Source organism: Typopeltis vanoorti, chromosome 10 (genome assembly GCF_054136105.1).
Source record: "Typopeltis vanoorti isolate ZY-2024b chromosome 10, IOZ_Tvanoo_1.0, whole genome shotgun sequence".
Lineage (NCBI taxonomy): Eukaryota > Metazoa > Arthropoda > Arachnida > Uropygi > Thelyphonidae > Typopeltis > Typopeltis vanoorti.
In genome coordinates this window covers 76,469,236-76,493,180 of record NC_143558.1, presented here as the reverse complement: position 1 = coordinate 76,493,180, position 23,945 = coordinate 76,469,236, and the positions used below count along the sequence as shown (strand labels likewise).

Here is a 23,945-nt window from a genome sequence, read left to right as displayed (position 1 = left end):
TAACAAACTGTACTCCCATCTCCTCACACATTTCAGCCAGAATATCATTCATAATCCTTGCTCTCCGCCTCATTTCACCACAATCATACCTAGGCAACACACTGACCACCCTTCCTGTCACACTATTCTCCTTTATCTTTCCAAGCAGTCTCCTGACATTCATTTTGACATGCTCTTTGTTCTCTCTCAAATCATTTGTTCCAATTAATACAATTAACTCTTTTGCTCGTTCCCGCCTCATGTTCAATGCCTCAATCACTCTACTCATTTTACCGCCTGGAAAACATACCTTGTGCATTTTATCCTCTAGCACACCTTTAATAATGGACTCGCCTTTAATAATGGAATTCGGGCTTTGTTCGTGGAGTTGCTAACTGTAGTCAAGCCCTGGATAACAAGGGTAGCCAATGGTAGGCCATATGTATGGCAGCAGGATTCGGCCCCTTGCCACACCTCTGGGAAAAGTCAAATATGGTTGTCTGAAAATTTCTACGACTTCACCAGTCCAAATGTTTGGCCTCCAAACTCCCCAGACCTTAACCCCATGGATTATTTTGTATGGGGCGCAGTTGAAAAAGACACCAATCGCACTTCCAGTAATACAAAAGCCCAGTTAATGGATAAAATTAAAACAGTTTTTGCGGCCCTTCCCAGGGAGACTGTAGCATCAGCTTGTTCGAGGTTCCGAAGCAGAATTGAAGCTGTGATCGATGCTAATGGTGGTTATTTTGAGTAAATCTTGTTGATAGTATTGTAATTAACTCTGCCTGTAATGTTTTTTTGTCAATTCATTAAATTTAATAGATACAAAGAAGATTTTCTTTTTCCTTACGAAACTGTCAAATTTATCCCGAACACCCTGTATATATATATATATACACATATGTAAAGTATGATTTCATAAATCTTACCTAAGAATGGTCAGTATGGAAAGAATTTCCCTGCTGACTGTTCTTGTTCTCTCATGTTCAGTTTTATTTCCCTTTCTGTAGAGGAGGAATCGTGAGATCTCCAGCCCAATTAGCCTTCTTAGCTGATTTCTTTTGAATTATGCAGAGGAGCTACTGTAAAAGACTACTTTTATTCCTCCTATTTAAGCATTTCTGTTTGAATATTCTCCACCTTATATTTTCACATTTCAGATTTTTCTGAAATGTGGAAATGTAAGCTTATTCTACCTCGAGGATCGATGTGCACTCCGGATTGCATTTTTCTTGAATATTTCCAACCACAGTTCTGTCACTGCTTATCTCATTTAACAATCTTTCAAATTAACTACTCCAGACATCCAGAATATCGTTATCATTTTTGATGCCTTTTACAGTACTCTTTCCTCCAATTTGAAGCTTTCTCAATAGCCTTTAGAACATTTTGTCACTTAACAATATTTGTTTTCTGTGCTCTTACCCAAGGCTGATGTCTTTTGTTTGGCTAATTTTACATTTTTCTTTGCATTCCCTCAAAGCATTTGCTGGCTAACTCACCAGTAATTTTTTGGCATTTTCTCCTTTTCCAGGACTACTGCTTTCATTTCTTGCATCTAACATAAACTTTGAATTGTTCTATCCTTGCATACATCTTCATCATATGTCCATAGTTGAATCAATTAATGTTTTCTTCACTTTTTATCATTGAGACTCTTTGGTTTGGTTCTTGTTTTCAAACTCTTTCATTTTTTCTTGAGTAATATTTGTTTAGTTGAGTACTGTTCACCTCTAAAAGTTGCCTGACTTTAATTCTTTTTAAAACATTGTTACATATTTTTTGTTTTTAATATTTCCTATTTCAAATTCTCTGTGTGCTCTTGTACTTTCACATGAAGAAATCATCAACGATAGCACAGTGAATGACTTTTTTTTTTTTTTTATTTTTTTTTTTTTTATGTTCTCCCCATATTAATTTGTGTACTTCTTTATGTTGAAACATGCTATTAGTAATAACTAGTTATGTCCTGAACATAATTACAGAAGATATTTACCATTATTATTAGCTTTGCTCTTTTTTCCAAATTTTCCCAAAAGAGATCTGTGTGACAGATATTCATTTCCTACTCTGATGCTTAGATCTTCAACAAGAACCAGATGTTTTTATATCAATTATCCTCTCCAGTGACTTGAAAAACTCATATGGTAGAATCTTCTATGAGATTATAAGCATAAGTCTCATAGTTCTGTTTCTCATTTTGCTATTTGTCAATATCATTCAACTTGAATTTTCCTGCCAATCAAGAAGTATGTCTTTGTGTTTATTATTAAATATTATTACTACTTCTTCCTTTCCCATATTAATATTTTCCTTATATAACATCTTATATGTTATCTCTTATTTAATTATGTATTTATGTGCATTACTTTTATTACTTAAAATGCGCCATGAACAATGTGCATAAAATTCTCACTAAAACATGTTTCCAGAGCACTGATCATGATAAAAGCTGCCTTTAAACTGTTTTTTTAGCTACTACCATCAATAAATATATACAAATCCAAAATAGCTTATTTTAAAAATGCAGATTGTTTTAATTTAAATGTTACTGAAATAAAGCAGCCTATATTCAAGATGACTTTACTTTCAGTGCCATCTTTAACATTTCTGTTTAGCAGTATATTTCATCATTAATGAATTCTTACTAAACAGGTATCTTTAAAATAAAAAATAAATATAAAAAAAAAAAGCTGCATTTCTGCTGAGACAGTCTACTACTAAAATGATTTACATATACAAGAAAGGCCTGAAAAGTTCTGGTAAACACCTGTAACAAAAATTAATTTTGTCTTCTTGTTAGCCCAAAAGAAAAAAAATAATTGTTACAATTTGATGAAACATGGGAGATTAAAGAGTTTTAAGATATATTTTTTCTTGTAGTTATATCAGTTGCTTTATATCATTTTTGTTCTAGGTGTTTATCAGAAATTTCCAAGTCTCCCCCCACCTCATAATGCTTCCAAAACAGCATGTCTTTTATTAATTTAACAAATTCAAATATTATATGAAAAGAATTCAAAGATATTAAAATTCCAGTTTCTAGAATTTGTAGCATTTATATGTTCACTGATTTAAAAAAAAAAAAAAAAACTGTTCTGATTTTTGTAGAGCAAGCTTTCTTGGTCTTTAGAAGAAATAAGAAATCTAATAGTTCAAAAACAAACATTCATTAGAAACAGGTATCAAAGAAGGAATTTTCACCAGTCAGGACCCCAATCACGGTAATTAAATTTATCATTTTCTCTTTTTCCTTCCATTATAAAAATGTTCATCTTTTTGGAATTATAAAAATAATTTTCATTACATGATAACTTCATAAATTATTATATTGATTACTTAAAAATAAGTAAACAGTTTGGAGCTGTTGTCATGAGATCATATTTCAAATAAGGATGTTTCCTGTTTTCACATTTATTGACTGCAGTAACCACATTTGAGATCCTGTAGCTTTTATAAAAAATAAATAAATAAAATAAAATAAAAACTTCTCATGTTGAACATTGTAGATAATTTTAAATGATTTATTTTAAGTCAGATTTATAAATGCTGACCGTGTCTACTGAAGTTATTAACAGTTCTATCTTAAATTCGTTTGGAAAATAAGTACACTATACGTATAGTTTTATTTATATCAGTATCAGGCAAACTATGTTTACTTTTTTACTTTATAAGTGCAATATTTTGTTGCTTGTATGACAGTGATATGTTTAAAATTGATATGATATTGATAATATACAATTTTAGCAAATATTTCAGTGATGATATGTTTTTATTAACATTGCAACACTAATCTGTGATAGGACAAAAAATTTTAATTCGCATTAATTTGATACACCATTTGAAAGTATTTTTCTTGTACATGTACAAATATGTTTGTACATGTTGCATTCTTATAAAACTTATTACTACACAGCTGTTGGAGGCTATAAAATAGATTGTAAACTAGTTTACAATCTTATTTTTACAGCATATATATAAAAGTAAACAGTTATCTCCATCATACAAATCTGGGACCTTGATTTTGTACAAGCTACCTGTTTGTATATGAGAAGAGTGGAACTCTTTCTGGATCCAGTATTTTCACTCATCTCAGTTATGATTATGCATGATTTCCTTTTCACCCATATTGATATTCTAATAAAGCAGTTGATCATTGGCTAGGTTTTGCAGATATGATAGTTCTCGGGAAAATTAGAGGAAGGAGTAGATGGAATCTTTGGTAGAATTATATAAAATGAAGATATCAAGAAGGAACTTGACACCATTATCATGTGGTGTGTTGAAATAAATATGTCAAATGGTAAACAAAAGGTGGCAAAACAGGTGTCTGGCATCAGGATCTCAGGAAGAACCTTTATTTCTAACCCAATCCATAATTTAAATTTGGTTTGAATATTGTCTTGTATACTGCTGGTTTAATGTTTTAGCTAATTTCTCTCTTATTCCATATGAATTTATTCATCTGTCTTCCACTAGGCCCATTGCTTATTCTGTTCTCTATTTCCTTATTTAGTTTGCCATCTTCAGTACCAATAATGCCTAAGTCCTTGAAATATTTTACCTGTTCTATGGATTCTACATTGAGAATGCAGTTGATACTTTGTGTTATGCATATTTTGATAGTTTTGGGCTTCTTGTTGCTGATTTTCATACCAAATTTATTACAACAGTTATTCAGTCAAATCATACAATTTAATGGAATAACTACAGCACAAAGAGAAATAATTAAACAGCAGGTTTAATCGTTTCAATATTTTGTCTGTCATAAAGACATCCTAGGAATACAATATTAAACTTGTAATAACATTAAAATTGTAAATAGGCTAATTAAAGACTAAAGTCTTATGAGGGACATCTCTATGGATGCTGTTTGATAGATTTAGGTATTGGGCAGGAGGCCAAAGAATTATTTTCTCAGATTTTGGGAGATTTAATACAACCACGTTTATTAAGATTGGTTTGGTTTTTTTTTTTAATCTGTTACTGATTTTTAAAAAAAAGAAAAAAAAAAGTCTTTCAAGTTTGTATGCACTGTGGTGAAGCATAATAGTTTTGTTCCATCTGATTCTATGCAAAATATCCAAAGCATGGTCTGCTAGACCTGACTGACCATAGTTTTGATACCTGATGCGCATTGTGTTCATCTAGGTATATGTTAGCAGATCTCCCAATGTGACCATAATATGATAAGTTGCAAGAACAAAGAATCTTACAAACACCTGGAATAAACAGGGGAGGAAGTGGATCTTTAGGAGAGTGAAGCTAGCTTGAGATGAGGTTTGAAAACAGTACAGAGATTATATTTCTTTAAAGTTCTGGCTATTTTTTCTGAAGTGCCCTGAATATAGCAAATAGTAGTGGCATTACTGTAGTCTTTATGTTTAGAGGAATCTTGAGGAGGTAAGAAGATAAATAATTTGTAGATCTATTTGCATTGTAACCATTGAATAGAAAGGTTTGATGAATAAAGGCAAGTTACACTGTAAGGAAAGCTTATGTGGAACAGAGGTTGGGGGCTCTGTTAACAAGAGTTTTGATGACACCATATTGTTGAGAAGGAAGATGATGAGGAAGTTTATGTATCTACCTATGTAGGTAGGTCTCTGTAAAATGTAAAAGAAAGGTGCCATTGAGCAGATGTGTGGTTAGAGTATCTAAATAAAAAGATCAAGTTATTTTCTTTTTCAATAGTGAACTGGATTCTACAGTGCTGACTGTTGTGGTGGAGGAGGATAGTCTAGTGTGTCTGAGCCATGTTATGTAAATAGAGAACACATCATCAGTATATCTTAACCAAATTGGTTTGAGACTGGCATTATCAAGACCATGTGTTTCAAAATGCTCGATATAGAAATTGCCCAAAAGGGCAGGAAGTGAGGGAGAGCTCATGGAAGTACCTTCTATCTATTTTAATAAAGTGCCATTCCAAGAGAAGTAATTAGTATGGATAGCAAAATTAAAGAGATCAGTAATGTCTGGGGAGAAAGCATTTTTCAGTAAATTTAGTGTCAGAAAGGGGAATATTTGTGAATAAGGAGGTGACTTCAAAGCTCACCATAATTCTGGAAGATTTAAATAAGTGGAATTTTTTATATATAAGGAATTTTTTCTACTTCAAGTATGGATATGTATTCCTGACTGTGTGGCCAGTAAGTAGAATTAAAGATTTAGCTAACTGTTTGACTAATTTAAAGGAGGAAGGGGAATAAATAGCATCTTCTATCAAATAGAGAGAGGTTAATTGGTTTATGAAAGTTTATGAATTTCGAGTTAAGCCAAACAGTTAGCTAACTTTTTTAATTCCACTTACTGACTACCAGTGGCATTATGTGCCCATTTAGGTTGTGTGTGTGTGCTGTTGTGTTGCTTATGCAGCCTGTGTTACAAAATTCAATTTGCCCATATGGTTGCATTTTTATTGATGTATATGAAAGTTTTAAGAGTGTATAGCGCATCAGTACTCATCATAATTAGTTCAATGCAATTAACTTTGAATGCTTTAATTTATCAATTAATGTAATTTTAAATATGAAAAGCATAAAGGTTAAATGAACAATAGCTATGTTTCACGTGTGCTGTTTATGTGTGAAGCACAAATTGCAAAAGGCAAGTTGGGCAAGAAGTACATAATCTAATCTCACTTTGTGGCGAGATTAGATTATCATTGGCAAATGCTACTGTGAGACATGGATGATCTGAATTTTTATACAATTTTTAAATCATTGTCATCATCATCATCAAATTCCTGCCATGTACCCTTCAAGGGGAGTACAGGATATGATAGTACTACATGAAAAATTTACATCATTACTAACATCTACAATTTTCCTCCAGATCAGTCTGTTGATCTGGAGGAAAACTTGTTAAGACTCCAATATTATGGGATCTTATATTTCTGTTGTCTAAGGCACTTTGTACCTTATCAATCCACCTATATCTTGGTCTTCCTCTGGGTCGTTTTCCTGCCAACCTGGCAGGGAACACTTGTTTTGCTAATCTTTCCTTGCCTATTCTGTTTAAGTGACCAATACCACCTGAGATTAGCTCTGCTAACGCATTCCTGGATGCTGACAATGTCAAGTTCTTTCCTAATATCCTCGTTTTTAATATGATATTGCCATTGATGCCATCTGTTCACGCCTCTAATCTTTCTCAGGACTCTCATGTCTGCGGTCTCTAGTCTTTGGTCAAGTGTTTTACTTCTGACCCAGCTCTCAGATCCATAAGTTAAAACTGGTTTGAAAACTGGCTTGTATACAACTAATTTAGTGTTCCGACTAATTTCTCTCTTATTCCATATGAATTTATTCAATTGACTTCCTACCATACCAGATTTATTGATTCTGTTGTCTATTTCCATATTTAATTTACCATCTTCACTAAAAATCGTGCCTAAGTAGTTGAAATGTTTTGCTTGTTCCACTCCGTTCACAACGCAGTTGACATTTTCATTGATTCTGCCTATTTTCATTGTCTTTGTCTTTTTATTACGGACTTTCATACCATATCTATTACAACAGTTATTCAATATAGTCAAGGAATCTTGCAGACTCATAGCGGATTTATTTAGAAGTATAACATCATCCGCATAAAGCAAAGAGCTGACATTAACATCTCCAATTTTGATATCATGTTTAATACCACTTTCCTTCATAATGTGATCCATATAGATAATGAATAACAGAGAGGATAATGTACATCCTTGTCTCACACCAGATTTAACATTAAACCATCTTCCCGTACTTTCATCAATTCTAACTGCTGACTTACAACTCAAATAAAGACTAAGTATTGCTTGATATAATTTGGCCAGCCTGGTTGGCCGAGTGGTTTGCGTATCCGCTCTCCATCCAAAAGGCTGCAGGTTCAAATCCTGCCGTGGGCATGGATTTTTGTGATTATCTGTGGAAATACCAGTGGCGGTAGGCGGTGTAGTTGTGGTCAGTTGGTGGAGAGAAAGCTATAGTGCGGGTGCCCTCCCTCGATGAGTCTTGGACTCCTTGGAGGTGTCTAATAATAATAATGCCCCATTGACACCATATAACTGTAGCGTATTGAATAGCTTCTCTCTTGGCACTTGTCATATGCCTTTTCCAGATCTACAGAACTCAAATAGAGATCTTTGTTATATTCCCATGATTTCTCCACTATTTGTCGTAAAGTGAAGATCTGATCCTGACAGCCCCTATTTAGCCGGAATCCAGCTTGTTCTTCACTAAGCTGTTCTTCTGCAATTCTTCTCAACCATTTCTTAAGTATACTTGCATATATCTTGCCAGGAACACTCAGTAAGGAAATACCTCTGTAATTCTCACATTGTTTTATTTCCCTTTTTATATATGGGTACTATGAGAGCTCTACTCCAATCATCGGGAATTTGTCCCTCTGTCCAGGCCTTCTGAACTATGCAATGCAGCCACTACAAGACTTTTATACCACCATACTTCAGCATTTCTGGTTGAATATCATTTACTCCTGCTGCCTTTCCACATTTTAAGCCTTTGATGGCTTTTTCTACTTCAAGTATGGATATGTATTCTTGACTGTATGCCTGTTCAGTGTTTTTTACCCCTGTGCTATCACTGCTTGTTTCAATTACTACGAAGCAATTACTCCATACTTCAAGGATATCTTTTTCTCCCATTTTCATTTCACCTTTATCATCTCTAACTCCTTTTACAGTACTCTTTCCTCCATTTGTAAGCTTCTTCAACAACCTCAAAATATTTTCCCACCTTCTTGATATTTATTTTCTGTGTTCTTGCCAAAGTCCTCCCATGACTACATTTGTCTCTGTATTCCCTAAGAGCACAAGCTGACTTATTTCCCAGGAACTTTTGATATGCTCTCTTCTTTTCCTTCACTGCCTCTTTAACTTCCTGTGTCCACCATGGAGTTCTGATTTTTCTATCCTTGCAGACAACCTCACCATATGCCTCTCTGGCTGAATCAATCAAGATTTTCTTCAAGGCTTGCCACTGAATCTCTAAAGTTTGGTTCTTGTTCTCAAACTCTTTCATTTTTTCTCCAATAATCTGTGTGTATTTTAGTCTACAGTTCATATCTGAGAGCTGCTCAACTTTAATTTGCTTTAAAACTTTCTTACATGTTATTCTTTTCAATATGAAATTCAATTTTATCCTGCTCAAGACTAAATAGTGATCACTTCCAATTTCAAATCCTCTGTACACTCTGGTGTCCTGCACAAGGGAGAAAACATCACTATCAACAATAACATAGTCAATGAGACTTTTCTCTTTCTTGCCTCTTCTCTCCATGTGAATTTATGTACATTTTTATGTTGGAACATGGTGTTAGTAATAACCAGTCCATGTCCTGAGCAGAAATCCAACAAATATTTGCCATTATTATTAGCTTTGCTCTTTTCTCCTAATTTTCCCAATATATTTTTATATGTCTGACAATCATTTCCTACGTTGCTATTTACATCCCCAACAAGGACCAACTTTTCCTTTTCCACCGTGTCAAATGCTTTCTCTAAATCCTCAAAAAATTCCTCCACTTCTACCTTAGTAGAACTTTCTGTGGGACCATAGGCACAAATAAGTCTCGTTGTCCAGTTCCCCATTCTGATATTTGCCCACATCACTCTGCTTGAGACTGCCTGCCATTCAAGAAGATTAGCCTCGTATTTAGTGTTGAATACAATGGCTACTCCTTCTTTTCCTTGATTGTCATTGCCTGAATATAACATTTTGTATTTATTGCTCAGAAAGATCTCACTAGTTTTTGTCTTTTTTGTTTCAATCACCCCTATTATGTCGATCTGGTACTTATCTAATTCCTCCACTAGCTCCATTTCTTTGCCATTCAGGCTTCTTATGTTGATAGTACCGATCTTTAACTCTGGTGATGTTGAGTTGGGGTGATTTTTCAGATTTGTTCCTGTAGTTGACTTTTTTCTGTTTGCCCTAGTTCCCTGGTGAAAACAATGGGAACTAGGGTGAACATGAAATTTTGTCATGTTGTACCATCATTTTCTATATTGGTTTAAGCCAATAAAAATACAATTTGGTCTGCTAAATCCAAAATTGCCAGCCCATCCTCGTTTGTTCAGTATTCAGATAGATACCCAACAGGGTGCACCACGAGAAGGTGAGGATTGGATATTAGGGCAGAAACCCTGGTCGGTTCTCCGCATTCCTTTAAAGGCTATGTGGAGGTCTCCTTTCAGTAATAAAGCTTTGACCGTTAAGCACGATTTTTAAATACAGCCATATAATACACACAGAAATCGGAAAAAGTAATCACTTGGGAAATTATTATTTTTCTGGAATGAAGAAAAGAAAGGCTGAAATAGCTCGTTTTACTTATACAAAAGTTCCAACCTCCTTTGACTATAATCATATAATCCACGAAAGCTCTGGCAGAAAACTGAACATTCAGTAGATTGTCAGTACTGTTTTCCATTGTAAATATTGGCCAAGAAAGTGATAAATCATTTATATAAAATTACTTGTCCAAATTGGTGTCCTAAACATGTCAGATGATACTTAACACATGTAAAACAGATGAAACTCACAAAACAAAAAACAGCAACTCGTGACAGATGACAAAATTCAATTGGATTGCTTGACACAATGACCAGTCACATTCACTGATTTCTGGATGTTGTTGTCTCAGTGCACACACACACCCTGCCTTGCCTTCTGGGTGGTTTAAAACCACTGGAACCCTAAGAATTTGACCTGCTGCACTATCTATATGTTTGTTCAATGGGCTCAAAGCCTGTATTTGTGACTGCACATTGTGACTATTAACCCGAGTGTGATGCAATGTTTACACATGAAAAAGTGTACTCTTCATGAAACATTAATGTATTGTGTTTAATTTTAGGAATCGTGTGAAGCCAAGAAACAATCAGGGGAGTCTAACATGAATAAATGCAAAAATATAATATCAGTGATATTGCTTTTCCTTGGGTGTGCACTACACACCTAGCACACCCTGAATATATGAGGGGTCTGTGCCCCTACCCCCTGCGTTGTTCAATGGTCGACTGTATTTTAACAGCTCTTTCTGGCACATTTATTTATTTATTGTTAGTCCAAATGCCTTTCAGAATGTTTGTTAACAACTTTTAAAATGAAAACAATATTTAGCATTTTAAACTTTAAAATGTTTGTCTATGCAATATCTTCTTTACATACATTAAGATTGTAGTTATGTTTCTTTCATTGTATTTTCAGAAACTCAGGTAGGCCATCAGGACAAATGAATTATGTAAGTGATTTATATTGTAAAAAAAAAAAAAAAATCAGTAATTTATATATATATATATATAGAGAGAGAGAGAGAGATTACACACGTACATATATTTAAAACTACTTAAAATTCTTTTTAAGTTACTATCAAACGGCATGGTTGTGAGGAAGTCTGTTTTGAAGTACCTATATTTATTTAATTATTTTAACAGTTTTGTTTGTGATATCACAACACTCATGAAAAAATGAAAGTTCTTTTCATGAGAAGATATTTTCAGTGATACTTTGTACAGTAGTACAATTTTTGCCTTTATTGTTCAATTATCTCTAAAGCATCCCATATGATGAGAATATAAAGCAATTCTTGCTGCTCATATCAACACACAAGTAGCAAGAACTACCTTACATCCTCACAGGTGTCACTATCTATCTATAGTGTTGACAGAAGCTATAAATCCCAGAAATGAAATTTTCCAAAGTAATGATTAAAGAAGGAGAGCGAATAGGTCTGGACATTTTGGTGCATGTAGAGAAATAAATGCCTCCTTTTCCCTGAACAAAAAGTTATCAGAATATAGAATTTCCTGTAAATTTTTTTTTTATATTTATGAAAATTTTTTAAAAAGATATAAAACAGCTTACGTGTCTTATGGAAAATTTCTGGCTAGTTGGATAGCATGTGTGCTTAGAAAATATAGAAAAAAAAAATGTAAGCTCGTTCTTTTTTAAGGTAGTTAAATAAAAAAAAAAACATGAAAAATTTTAGAAAAAAAAACAAACAGAAAACTGTTATGAAAGCCCTTATTAAAAATAAGAAAGGAGCATTATAGAAGAAATCATATATAAAGATTATGTAAAAATTGAACAAGTTTTTAGAACTTTGACAGTACAAAACAGTATATGACTATGTAGACCCAAATTTATTGATAAGGTATATAAACAAATTAACTTACAGATCACGTTCACTGTAAAACTGATAATTCAGAGAGAGAGAGAGAGAAAATAACGATGGGTTTCAAAAGAGATGAGTCATATGCTAGAGTTGTATAGTGCAGTTGATATAAGGTTGATGCAATATATGATTGAAAAAAAAAATTGCTTACAATTAATAAAGATCAGACTTCCCTAAATTTTTGGTAAAGAAACAGTCATTCCGGCAGTTCAATTTAAGGCAATATAATAGTGCTTCAGCACTCACTTTAAGTAGGCCCTCATATTTAAAATGGCATTGATGTAAAAGATGGGTCTCCAACTAAAAGATTCTAAGATTCATTTTAATTTTGAATGTTTACTCAAAGAGAGCCAAAGTGCTACATAGATTTCACCCGAATATCTTTTCATACGTACTTGAACTGCAATGGCTATTTTCTTACTACAATTTTCAAAGTTTGATCCATATTCATTATAAACAGTAATTTTGTAATTTTTTTCATCTCTCAGAACAGACAATCTGACCCATGAACACACATGGATCTACAGTCAAAAATATTTACGTAGAAGTCCCTCATTGGTGGGCACAACCTCAACCCCTAAGGAGCTGGATGAAGAAAATTGGGGGGGGGGGGGGGGGGGGGGCACATGACAAACAACACATTGGAAAATGTCTGACAGGAGATATTCATTTGTTTGTTGATGTTGCAATGAGAGGCAGGGCCATCACAGATGCAACTGATATAACATTTACAGGAATATAAATAGGCTGGGAGCAGGGACAAATGTTAATGGCTATCAATTTAATGTTAAGAAGTGTAAAGTTATGCATTTTAGTATGATGAAATATTCAATGGCATATTATATTGGTGAGATTATGCTTGGAGTAACTGATAGAGATCTTGGAATTATGATGGACAGGAATTTAGAGTTCAAGGATCACGTAACAAAAACTGAAAATACAACTCAGGACAATTGCAATATTGAAACATTGATATGTAAGGATATGAAAGTCATTTTGCTTCTTTATAAAGCCTTGGTATGAACCACACTTGGACTACTGTGTGAAGATTTGGTCTCCTTGGTTTCAGAGGAAGAATGATGCTGTGAAAGGCTGCAAAGAAGAGCTACAAAGATTATATCAGGATTATTAGGGTAATTAGAGAATATGTAGACTACAGACACTGGTAATAAACAGGAGAAAGAGGAGTGATATGATGGAGGCCTATACATTTTTGAGAAAATATTATGGAATATCGATTGATAAAAGTTTCCTTATATAGAGGTTGGGGAGAGGACAGTGAGGTATCTGAGGAAGTTAAGTTTATGTGTGGTTAAGAAAGGTGTGCTGGATTTCTCTCTCACAGAACTGTGAGTGAGTAGAACAGTTTACCTTTTGTGCATCTGGTGTGAGTGATATATGTGGCTTCCCTTGATGAGTGCTTGACTTTCTGGAAGTCTAATAACAATAATAATATTAAAGGATTAAAAAGAATATAATTTTTTGCCAAATTTAATTTACTCATTAACTAAGTGAAAAAATTTTCTTCTAAGTTGTTGCAGCACACTTCCTTAAGCAGCATGTGACAGAAGCTACTCGAGGTCAAAGAGTGTTAGATTTCATTATAGTGTCAGAGGGCATTTCAGTTAAAGTTATAACTGTTCTGCTTCCAGTTGGTGACAGTGATCATGCGGTACTCACTTGGGAAGTGACTAAGTTTATGAATGTTCCATTCAGAATAATAAATTTAGTTTAATCCTTTATCCAAGTGTAAGCAAACAAAGTTGCTCCTGAAGTATCTTCAGGACTGAAGCAACTCGTGGTGGAGGTGGACTAAGCTCTCATCACTTGTCTCTTAGTATCTCCCATAATGCAAAGCACATCTCCTTGCAGACACGTATAACGTTATGCATTAAGGGAAGGGCCACTACCCAGATGGGTTTGACCTTTATTGAGGTGTCATCAGTGGGAGCCAGACCCAGAGGTGGTGATACTAAGGTGGAAGTAATGGAGAAGTCATATTTACTATACGAGTTGCCAAAAGGTGTCTCACCTTATTATTAAATTACTCTGGATAAGAGAAAGATGCTGGAAGTTTTTTCCCACTTGGTTAGACTATAATAAATTTAGTTTAATCCTTTATCCAAGTGTAAGCAAACAAAGTTTGCACCTGAAGTATCTCCTATAATGCAAAGCACATCTCCTTGCAGACATGTATAATGCTGTGCATTAAAAGAAGAGCCACTACTCAGACCAGTTTCGATCTTTATTGCAGAGTCAGTGGGAGCCAAACCCAGAGGTGGTGATACTAATGAACTAAATTTATTATAGTGTAACCAAGTGGAAAAAAATGGTGAATAAACTAAATTTATTATAGTCTAAGTGGGAAAAAACCTCCAACATCTTTCTCTGTTCCATTCAGAAAAGGTTATATACTGAATACAAAGCATGAAATTGTGACCAACTGAGGAGAATACTGAGTTCAGTGGAATGGGATCGGTTGCTGGATAGAAAGAATATCGACACAGCATGGGAAGTATTTAAACAATACTTAAATGATGCAATATCAGAATGTGTCTCGAGAGGTCGAAGAATTAAATAGGGTAGGAGGCAAGCGGATGTGTAATCATATTAATCAAGAGATTCATAAGAAAAGGACAACGTGGAAGGAATATCGTGTTCATGAGGTTGATGTCCGTTATGAATGTTATAAACAGCAGGCTAGAATAGTCACTACTGTTGTATGGAAAGCAAAGTCTGATTATTTAAAGAAACTGGCTCTGTGTGCTAAAGACAACCCACGAGAATTCTATCGATATGCTGCAAGTAAAAGAAAGAATGAATATGAAAGAATAACTCTTCTAAATCCAGATGGCGTGAGGGTTACAAATGCAGAAGAGGTTATTCAGCTAATGAGTGCCCATTTTGTTAAAAGCTATCAACCTGGTGTATGCAACATTGAGCTCACTGCTACCTCTTCACTGGATGAAGAAATGCAGGTGTATAAGGATGAGGTATTAGAACTGTTGCACAAATTAAATAAGAATTCAGCAATAGGGACTGATGGATATCAGCACGTGTGCTAAAGAGTATTCAGCTGAACTGGCTATTCCTTTGACTAGGCAGGAAATATTCCACAGAAGTGGAAGAAATGTATGGTAATTCCATTGCACAAGGGTGGTGCAAAGACCGATGTATCCAACTATTGACCAATTAATATCTCAGGAGTAGTGATAAAGATTTTGGAAAAATTGGTTAGGGCTCTCATTCGGAAATGGGTTGACAGTGAATATCTACTTCGCAATGAGCAAAATGGGTTTACTAAGCAACTTGCTCACATTCTATAACAATGTTATCATTGAACTAGACAAGGGTAATTGATGCACTATGGTACTTTTGAATTTCTAAGGCTTTTGACAGAATACAGCATGATAGACTGTTGCAGAAAATGGGTTTGAGTTATAGAATATTACCATGGATTAGAGGATGGCTGATTGAAAAAGTGGTATATTGGGAATTTGAGTCTGCAATATTTAAGGTAACAATTAATGTACCACAAGGATCAGTGCTTGGTCCACTGTTATTCGATCTGTACATTAATGATATTGGGAAGGATTTAACAAGCCAAGCGAAGTTCAGCTATTTATTGATGATGCAAAGATAGGTAGGTAGGGTAATCAGGAATGCTGATTACCATTCTTAACCTATCCCTAATAGATCCCTAACCAATTTGATTTGAATAGGCTGAATTATGGACATTGGAAAATGGATGTCAGTAAATGTCATTCACTTTGGCGTGATTAGATATCCAATGTCATATTATATTGGTGGGATTATGCTAGAAGAAACTGATGAGGCTAGGGATCTCTTTGAGTGTTAGTAGATAGGAAGTTGAAGTTCAGGGGCCATGTGGCAAAGATTGCAAATACAACCAAAGATTGCCTCTTTACAATGCTCTTGATAAGACCTCACTTGGACTATTTTGTGCAGGTCTGGTCTCCTGGTTTCCATTGTGATTCTGATATATTGGAGAGAGAGAGAGAGTACAAAGGAGAACATTAAAAATGTCAAGATTGTGGAATACTGATTATGAAGATAGATTGAGAATTTGTAGACTGCAGACACTAGCAAATAAGAGAAAGTGGGGGTGATATGATTGAGACTTACAAATTTCTGAAAGGTTCATATAGGATTTCAATTTATGGAGGGTGAGAAAAGAACAAGAGGGCATCCTTGGAAGCTGATAATGAAGGCTGCTAAGAGGGGGATGAGGGCTAGATTTTTCTCTTAGAGGGTGGTGTGTGATTGAAATGGATTGCCATTGGATATTATGAGTGCAAGCAGTGTGAATGAATTCAAGAATAAGTATGATAGCTGGTGTGTGTAGTTTGTGGCCTCCCTCGATGAGTCTCTGACTCTCTGGAGGTCTGTCTTAATAATAATAAAGTCACTAAAAAGCAGGAAGAATGTAATCAGGAGTACATATCAGGTAGAAAATACCTTAAAAAATTGAAATATTGGTTGACAGTTTTTGTAAAATAATCCAGAAGGCTTGGTTGGACATCAAATCCCAGAAAATTGGCATAAACTTCATCATACCAATGAAGAATTATAAAAGAATTTCTTTACTGAACATCCCAGGAAATGTTTATGCAAGCATACTTGAGAAAAGACTGAAAAAATGAAGGAGAAGTTGGTAAAAATAAGTTTGATTTATGTCAAAAAATCAAGGAATATAATAAGGATCACTTGTTTATGCTTTATTGAAAAAAAAAAAAAAAAAGATAATGTTGCAAAAGAGGGGGAGGAAAAATTCAAAACACTAAATCTGTATAGTGTAAATGAAACCTTATGCAGAGAGAGATATTTCAGATATACTTCAGATATCTCTGAAGTATATACTGAAGATATACTTCAGAGATATGCAAATCAGCAGTTAGTAATGAAGATGGTTTACTGTTAAATTAGATTTGAAGCAGAATTATATCCTGTCTGTATTGTTTTTGTAATCTATATAAAAATCTATTAGGAAAGTAATATATTAAACCTGATAATCAAACTGCAGATATACAGTCATCCCTCGACCCATGTCTGTTTGAGTTATGTCTTCTCGAAGATACGTCCGTGATCCTATAAGGGAATAAATAACATTTGAACAAGACGCAAGCTAGCATAAAGTAAAGCATGTTCAGTGGCAACAGCACTTTCAGCGGCAACCCTCCTTCAGCAGTTGGCATATGTCTTCAACAGTTCCTCTGTTGATTTTGTGTTTGAAATGGATTATTTGTGCATTTATCATTAAATATTTTGCGATGTTTTGTGCAACATGGCCCCTACACGCACAATCAAAATACCTAGTGAAGAATCACAGAAAAAGAGGCAAGCAATTGATCTTGAAATGAAGTTGCAAGTTATAAAGCAACGTGAACTAGTAAGCCCGTCAATGTGATTGCACATGATTTTGGATGGTCTCATTCTGTAGTGATGACCATTTTGAGAAATAAAGATAAAATCATTATCGACAAGGTCCTGTCGGTGATATGGAAAAGCTACTTGCATCATAGATGGTGGCCCTGAACCAAAAGCGCATACCCTTAGCACCGTGACCATAACCACTTTATTTATTTATTCATATGGAGTTTCCTTTCTTTTCTCCCCCATCCCTATTGGGGCAAGTTGAGCCCCCTCATTGGGGGGTTATGTATTTATGGCTGTAGATCTGTTTTGTTCATGGGGGCCGGTTTGCCTGTTTGCGGGATGAAAACCCCCAAGTAAACTGGGGGTCCACCATAACCACTAAGGCACTAAGTCTCTTCAACATGTTGAAGGAGAAAGTAGAACCTGATTATGACTACGAATTCAATGCTTCTTCTGGTTGATTTGTGAGATTCAAGCAGCATTTTGCACTGCATAATGTGAAAATGTATGGGAATCTGTAAGTGCTGATAAGCCTGCCAAGGATTTTGTGGAAAAATTGGATAAAATTATTACGGAGGAAAATTATTTGCCACAGCAAATATTTAATATGGATGAGTCGTCCTTATTTCGGAAAAAAATGCCCGAGTGGACATTCATCCACAAAAAGCTAAAATCTATAACTAGTTTCAAAGCTCTTAATTCCCCTGTTACGATTCTGTTACGGGTAAAGTGCCTGGATACAAATTGAAACCATTTGTGATATGGCACAGTGAAAATCCACGAATTTTCAAAAACCTGAGGGATGACTGTACTTTATTTATTCTGTGTGGATGGCATTATACCCATACACAGTTCAACTACAAAATTTCGAGCTTAGCCAAATTACATAATTGCTGTGGCAAACTTAGTATGAAAATCAACAATGAAAAGACCAAAAGTGTGAAAATAGAAATAATAATAAAATTATTATTATTATTATAAAATTCGAAATTTTTTTGTAAAAAACCATAACTAATAGTAAGAAGTTATATGATTTAGGATTCTTTCCTGAGGTCATCTGAGTAACTTATGTTTTTGAGTTTTGTAGAACAATATCACATAAAATTGTAACTATCATGTACTTTGCTATTAAGCTTCAATCTAATTATTAAACATATAATCTAATGTATAGTAATAGAAATCTATATAAACATGTAATAAACAAGAATTTATTAAAGTAAATAGTGAACACCAAACCATACAATAACAAAACATAATACTCCAAAACGTATTTTTATTAAAATAAAATAGTAAATACAACAAAAAACACAAGAACATCTGAATATAATACTCCAAAACATTTCTACAAAAAACAAACCTGTTTTTAATTTTATGTAATAAACTAGGGATGGCTAACTACATGTAATTTTGGAGCCAAAATAATTCCAGTAAGACTTAGAAGAGCTGCAACCTTTGATCGATGCGATAGTACGGGAGTAAATGTGTACACGTGCAATGCGAGGTGGGGAGGTAGGGATGCAGATCTCTGCCTGCCCGCCACAACACGTTAGTTACAATTTATTAAATCCAAATATAGATCTGTTTTAAATGATAAACATTTGAACTAGCTTGTAAGAACTCTTTGAATAATTACGCACCTAATTTTAAGTTTTAAGGAGCTAACTAAGAAAATGGATACAAGGAAGGCCTCTATTAGTAAATAAGTAAATAAAATTATTGTGTTTCAACTTTAAAATTATTCTAATTGTTCAAAGTAAACTTTATTTAATGTGTTTCTAATTAAACTTTTTTATTGCAGTAATTTTTATTAACCCTGTTTTTCTCTCTCTCATCTCTCTTTTTTTTATTTTGTTCCTCTTTTTTGTTGTCTCCTATTTTCTGTTTGTTCATTTTTTCCTGGTAGAGTGTGAAGAGCTGCGTTGTGGCCATCCCTGTAATAAACTTTATGCTATTCTTATTGCTGCGATGAAGGTTTCATCTGTTAATTGGCTGTGATATTTATTTTTTTATAAAATGCGCTTTATTAAAAGCTCGCTCAAAGTAAATTGTTGATGGGAATATTGGTTAAAGAAGTAGACCTACTATAACTTTTACATTCGCTTCAGTTGTTGTACAAATTCTTCCAAAATGATACTATTATCGAGTTTTTATCTTTAAAAAACATTTTTAATTTATCATCATTAAGGATGATAGATTAAAAATTTTACATTTGCCCAGCTAAGTAAATAAAACGTAAATTATTTATGGAATTAATTTTATTTAAATATTATATATATATTTTTTAAATCTTCTTGTTCATTGCATTGGGATTTTTTTTAATTAAGTTAGATATAATCTTTTTTTTTTTTTTTATAATCACTTTTCAACAAATTTAGTTTTATCAGTATCAGAATATCTTGCACATACTGGGATTTGACTTTTTTGTTTTGTTGTTACTTTCATCTAAGCATAAAATATAAAGAATTATTATTTATCTTTCACTTCTTTGCCTGTAAACATACTTAATTCCTTAATTTGTCATTGAATTGAATCATTACTGAGAGCCATATTTTTGAAATATTTTTCAGATTCTATGGCCAAAACAGCCAACTGATTACAAAAATTCATCATCGGTAAAAGGTGAATTTCTGAAATCAGACTCACTTTCAAAGATCCTGAATATAATTTATCATTTCTTGAAAGGAAAGTTGTCATTTGTTTCCTTCGAGAAGCCGTCATTTTTAAAATTTTCAACAAATATGTAATTAGCCATTTTTTTTCTCAACTTCTGCTTCATGAGTGTTGTAGTGACACTGCATAAAATTTAATTTGATGAATAGTTATTTTAACAAAATGGTCTCAGTGACATCATCCTTTGTTTTCATTTAATGTAATTAAATACATTTCTTGCCACTCTTGACAAAAAGTTTTTTTTTCTTCTCGAAAAGTTTGACTTCATTTCAATGCTAGCTGTGAAATACTCATATCACTTTCAGTACTCGTGCCTTGCAACTGCTGAAGTTTTATCTTCTGTTCTTTTCTTACCAAGAATATTTCTTATATCCATACTGAAATTATTAATAAAGAATAAAAATATGTAATAAATAAATAGTTTCACTAGCCAAACAATTTAAATTAGTAGTTTATAGAGCCCTGTAAAATACAACCTTTTTTTTAATATTGGGTTTTACTGACTTAGCTTGATTGGCTTCTGAACCATTCATATTTACATCCAACTCTCATGTAGTCAATTTTAGAGCTATGTATCTTTCAGCTTAAGGCCATATGTTAGCATTCTCTACAGCTTAAAAAAAGAAGAGCCAACAAATAAAGAAGGCTTTATTGTTTTCAAAATAAATGTAGTAAGTTTATTAAAACACCAGTACTCTGGATGAACAGACGTCTCATAATGTTGAATCTCGCTTTTTTGAAAAGTACATGTGATAATTTATTGTATATAAATTTATTTTCTTAATGTTGAAATTTAATAAATAAATAAATTTTATATTTAAGTGTTTGGTGGTTGCACAGAAATGTCTTGGTAGCCACATTTATCCACCACGGCTGCACTTGAGAACCACTGCTCTGGAGACAAAATATGAAATTCATCTCCCAAACTCTCGTAAACATTCAAGCCTCTGGTGGGATTTGAACCCACAAATTATCAAGTTGCTATATTTTGAAATATTAAATTAGGTTTGGTGGTTGCACAGAAATGTCTTGGTAGCCACATTTATCCACCACGGCTGCACTTGAGAAGCACTGCTCTAGAGACAAAATATGGAATTCATCTCCCAAACTCTCATAAACATTCAAGCCTCTGGTGGGATTTGAACCCACAGTTTATCGAGTTGCTATATTTTGAAATATTAAATTAGGATAATGTGGGGAAAGAAAAAATAAAATCTGTGACAAACTAGTACATTTATACTTCCAAAAATTAGGGTATGGGGAATAGAAGAATTAAATTTTAAAAAAATAAATAAATAAAAGCATGATGGTTACAAATTATCAGTTATAATAATTAGGTGCAATTAACAGTTGAATTTACCTAATAAAAGAACACATACTGAATATAAAAAAATTTATTTTCATATATTTCTTCTTGCTCTGAAATGGTAAGGAGCTGTTCACATGTTTTTTGATTTAAAATGAAATCATAAAATTGCAAACACTTGAAAGTGTTGAAAATTAAATTTAGTTAAAATTAATGCTTTCTCTGTATTTCAGTGCAGTTTATTTAGTTCTTTGGTTTGTTGAGATTAAATCCAGAAAAAAATTCATTCAGTGTTTCTCATCAGTTATCACCTCTGAGTCTGGCTCCCACTGATGAGACCTCAGTAAAGGAACCTAGTGAAGGAAGGTGTAGAAAATGTTCCTACTTGCAAACCTACAATTTTATTTTGCAGAAAATTTGTAGAAAATGGCAATTTTCTAGAAATTAATGCTAAAAGCAGTATCTACTGATACTGCTTTTAGCATTAATTTGTATTTTGGTTTGTATTATGGATTTCTGTTTAGGGCAGAGACTAGTTATTACTTTTTTCCAACTTGTCTGAATTCATGTGGAAAGAGCATGTGAAAATATATGTAATCAGATTTATTTAATGAAATTTGAAGAAAAAGGACAAGCCTAATAATAACAGCAAATACCTGCTGGATTTCTGATCAGGACACAGACACTAGTTCCATTGCTGACACTGTTTCCAACCTAACATGCATAAATTCATATGGGAGCACACACAGGAGAGGAAAGTCTTATTATATACATTATTGATGATATTCATATCTTCAGACTAGTATAGAATACAAGAAGAGCATTGGATTCAAAGCAGAAAATGATCACTATATTGTTTTAAGTATGATGAAGATTACTAACACATCAAAACTTAAAATGTGGTAAAAAAAAAGGTGAACGACTTGTAGATTTCACATCCCTCTATCTGATATATACAAATTTTGAATAAAAGTTATTTGAAATCAAGAATCAAAATTGTAAATGAACATTTTGATTTGACTGAGATGTCAACCTTGTGTGCGAGCTTAGGTATTGGATGTTATTCATCATGTTTAACAGTAGTGCACAAAACTAGAATAATAAATGAAATATTTATTAACTGGGTTAATATTTTGTTGGCTTTTTATGAGCATCTTAAGAGCACAACTTTTTGTCACAATAAAAGTGATGAGTATAGGAAATTGCTCAAATTGCAATGGACAAAAGTCATACTTTTTAATGACACACCTGTTCTAAGGGACAAAAAATCCGAGTTTCTGGCTGGAAAAACCCTCTACCTCCTTATGAGACTAGATAACTCACCTTTAGTGAAAAGAGGCTGCATAAAGGTTTCACAGCATAGACAAGAATTGAACCGGTCTTTCCAACCAAAGGGATTCATCCATAGAGGCTTACGTCCATGAATATTGGGAACTGACATACTAGGTTTTGCCATCTTGTAAATGTTCTTGAGAGTGACAAGACCTACAGAAAACTTAGTTTAAAAAAAAAAAAAAAGTGACATATCAACTATACCAGATTTTGCAGCTCTTTCTTTATGCTACTGCCATCCACAGAAGGTTTTAATCTGAAGTGCATTAGTACTGTGTATAAAGGGATTTTCATTTTTTAAAATATTAAGTCAAAAGACGGGGGTGCTTAAGGGCCAAAGCTGTATAACTGAGAGGAGACCTCCACATAGCCTTTAAAGGAATGCGGAGAACCGACCAGGGCTTCTGACCTAATGTCCAATCCTCACCTTCTCGTGGTGCACCCTGTTGGGTATCTACTTTGATACTGAACGAACGAGGATGGGCTGGCAATTTGGGATTTAGCCGACCAAATTGTATTCTTATTGGTTAAACCAAAATAAAAAATGATGGTACAACATGACAAAATTTCATGCCGGCTGGGGCGTCGCCCGGTTAAACAAGGCCCCCGTTGTTTTCGCCAGGGAACCAGGGCGAACAGTGAAAAGTCAGCTACTGGAACAAATCTGAAAACAAACCCCAACTCAACATCACCAGAGTTAAAGATCGGTACTATCAACATAAGAAGCCTGAATGGCAAAGAAATGGAGCTAGCTGAGGAATTAGATAAGTACCAGATCGACATAATAGGGGTGACTGAAACAAAAAAGACCAAAACTGGTGAGATCTTTCTGAGCAATAAATACAAAATGTTATATTCAGGCAATGACAATCAAGGAAAAGAAGGAGTAGCCATAGTATTCAACACAAAATATGAGGCTAATCTTCTTGAATGGCAGTCAGTCTCAAGTAGAGTAATGTGGGCAAATATGAGAATGGGGAACTGGACAATGAGACTTATTTGTGCCTATGGTCCCACAGAAGGTTCTACTAAGGTAGAAGTGGAGGAATTTTTTGAGGCTTTAGAAAAAGCAACTGAC

General features: G+C 33.9%; 1 protein-coding gene across 4 annotated transcripts in view; it reads left to right on the top strand.

Moving 5' to 3' along the window:
* Nucleotides 1–23,945, top strand: part of LOC150102523 (uncharacterized) — a 260,758-nt gene that overhangs the window by 220,393 nt on the left and 16,420 nt on the right. For all 4 annotated transcript variants that reach the window (XM_090399321.1, XM_090399318.1, XM_090399320.1 and 1 more), the window contains 2 exons: nucleotides 3,094–3,206; nucleotides 11,196–11,229. In XM_090399321.1, coding sequence (XP_090255447.1) covers nucleotides 3,094–3,206; nucleotides 11,196–11,229 — 147 coding nt within the window. The remainder of the gene's footprint in view (nucleotides 1–3,093; nucleotides 3,207–11,195; nucleotides 11,230–23,945) is intronic.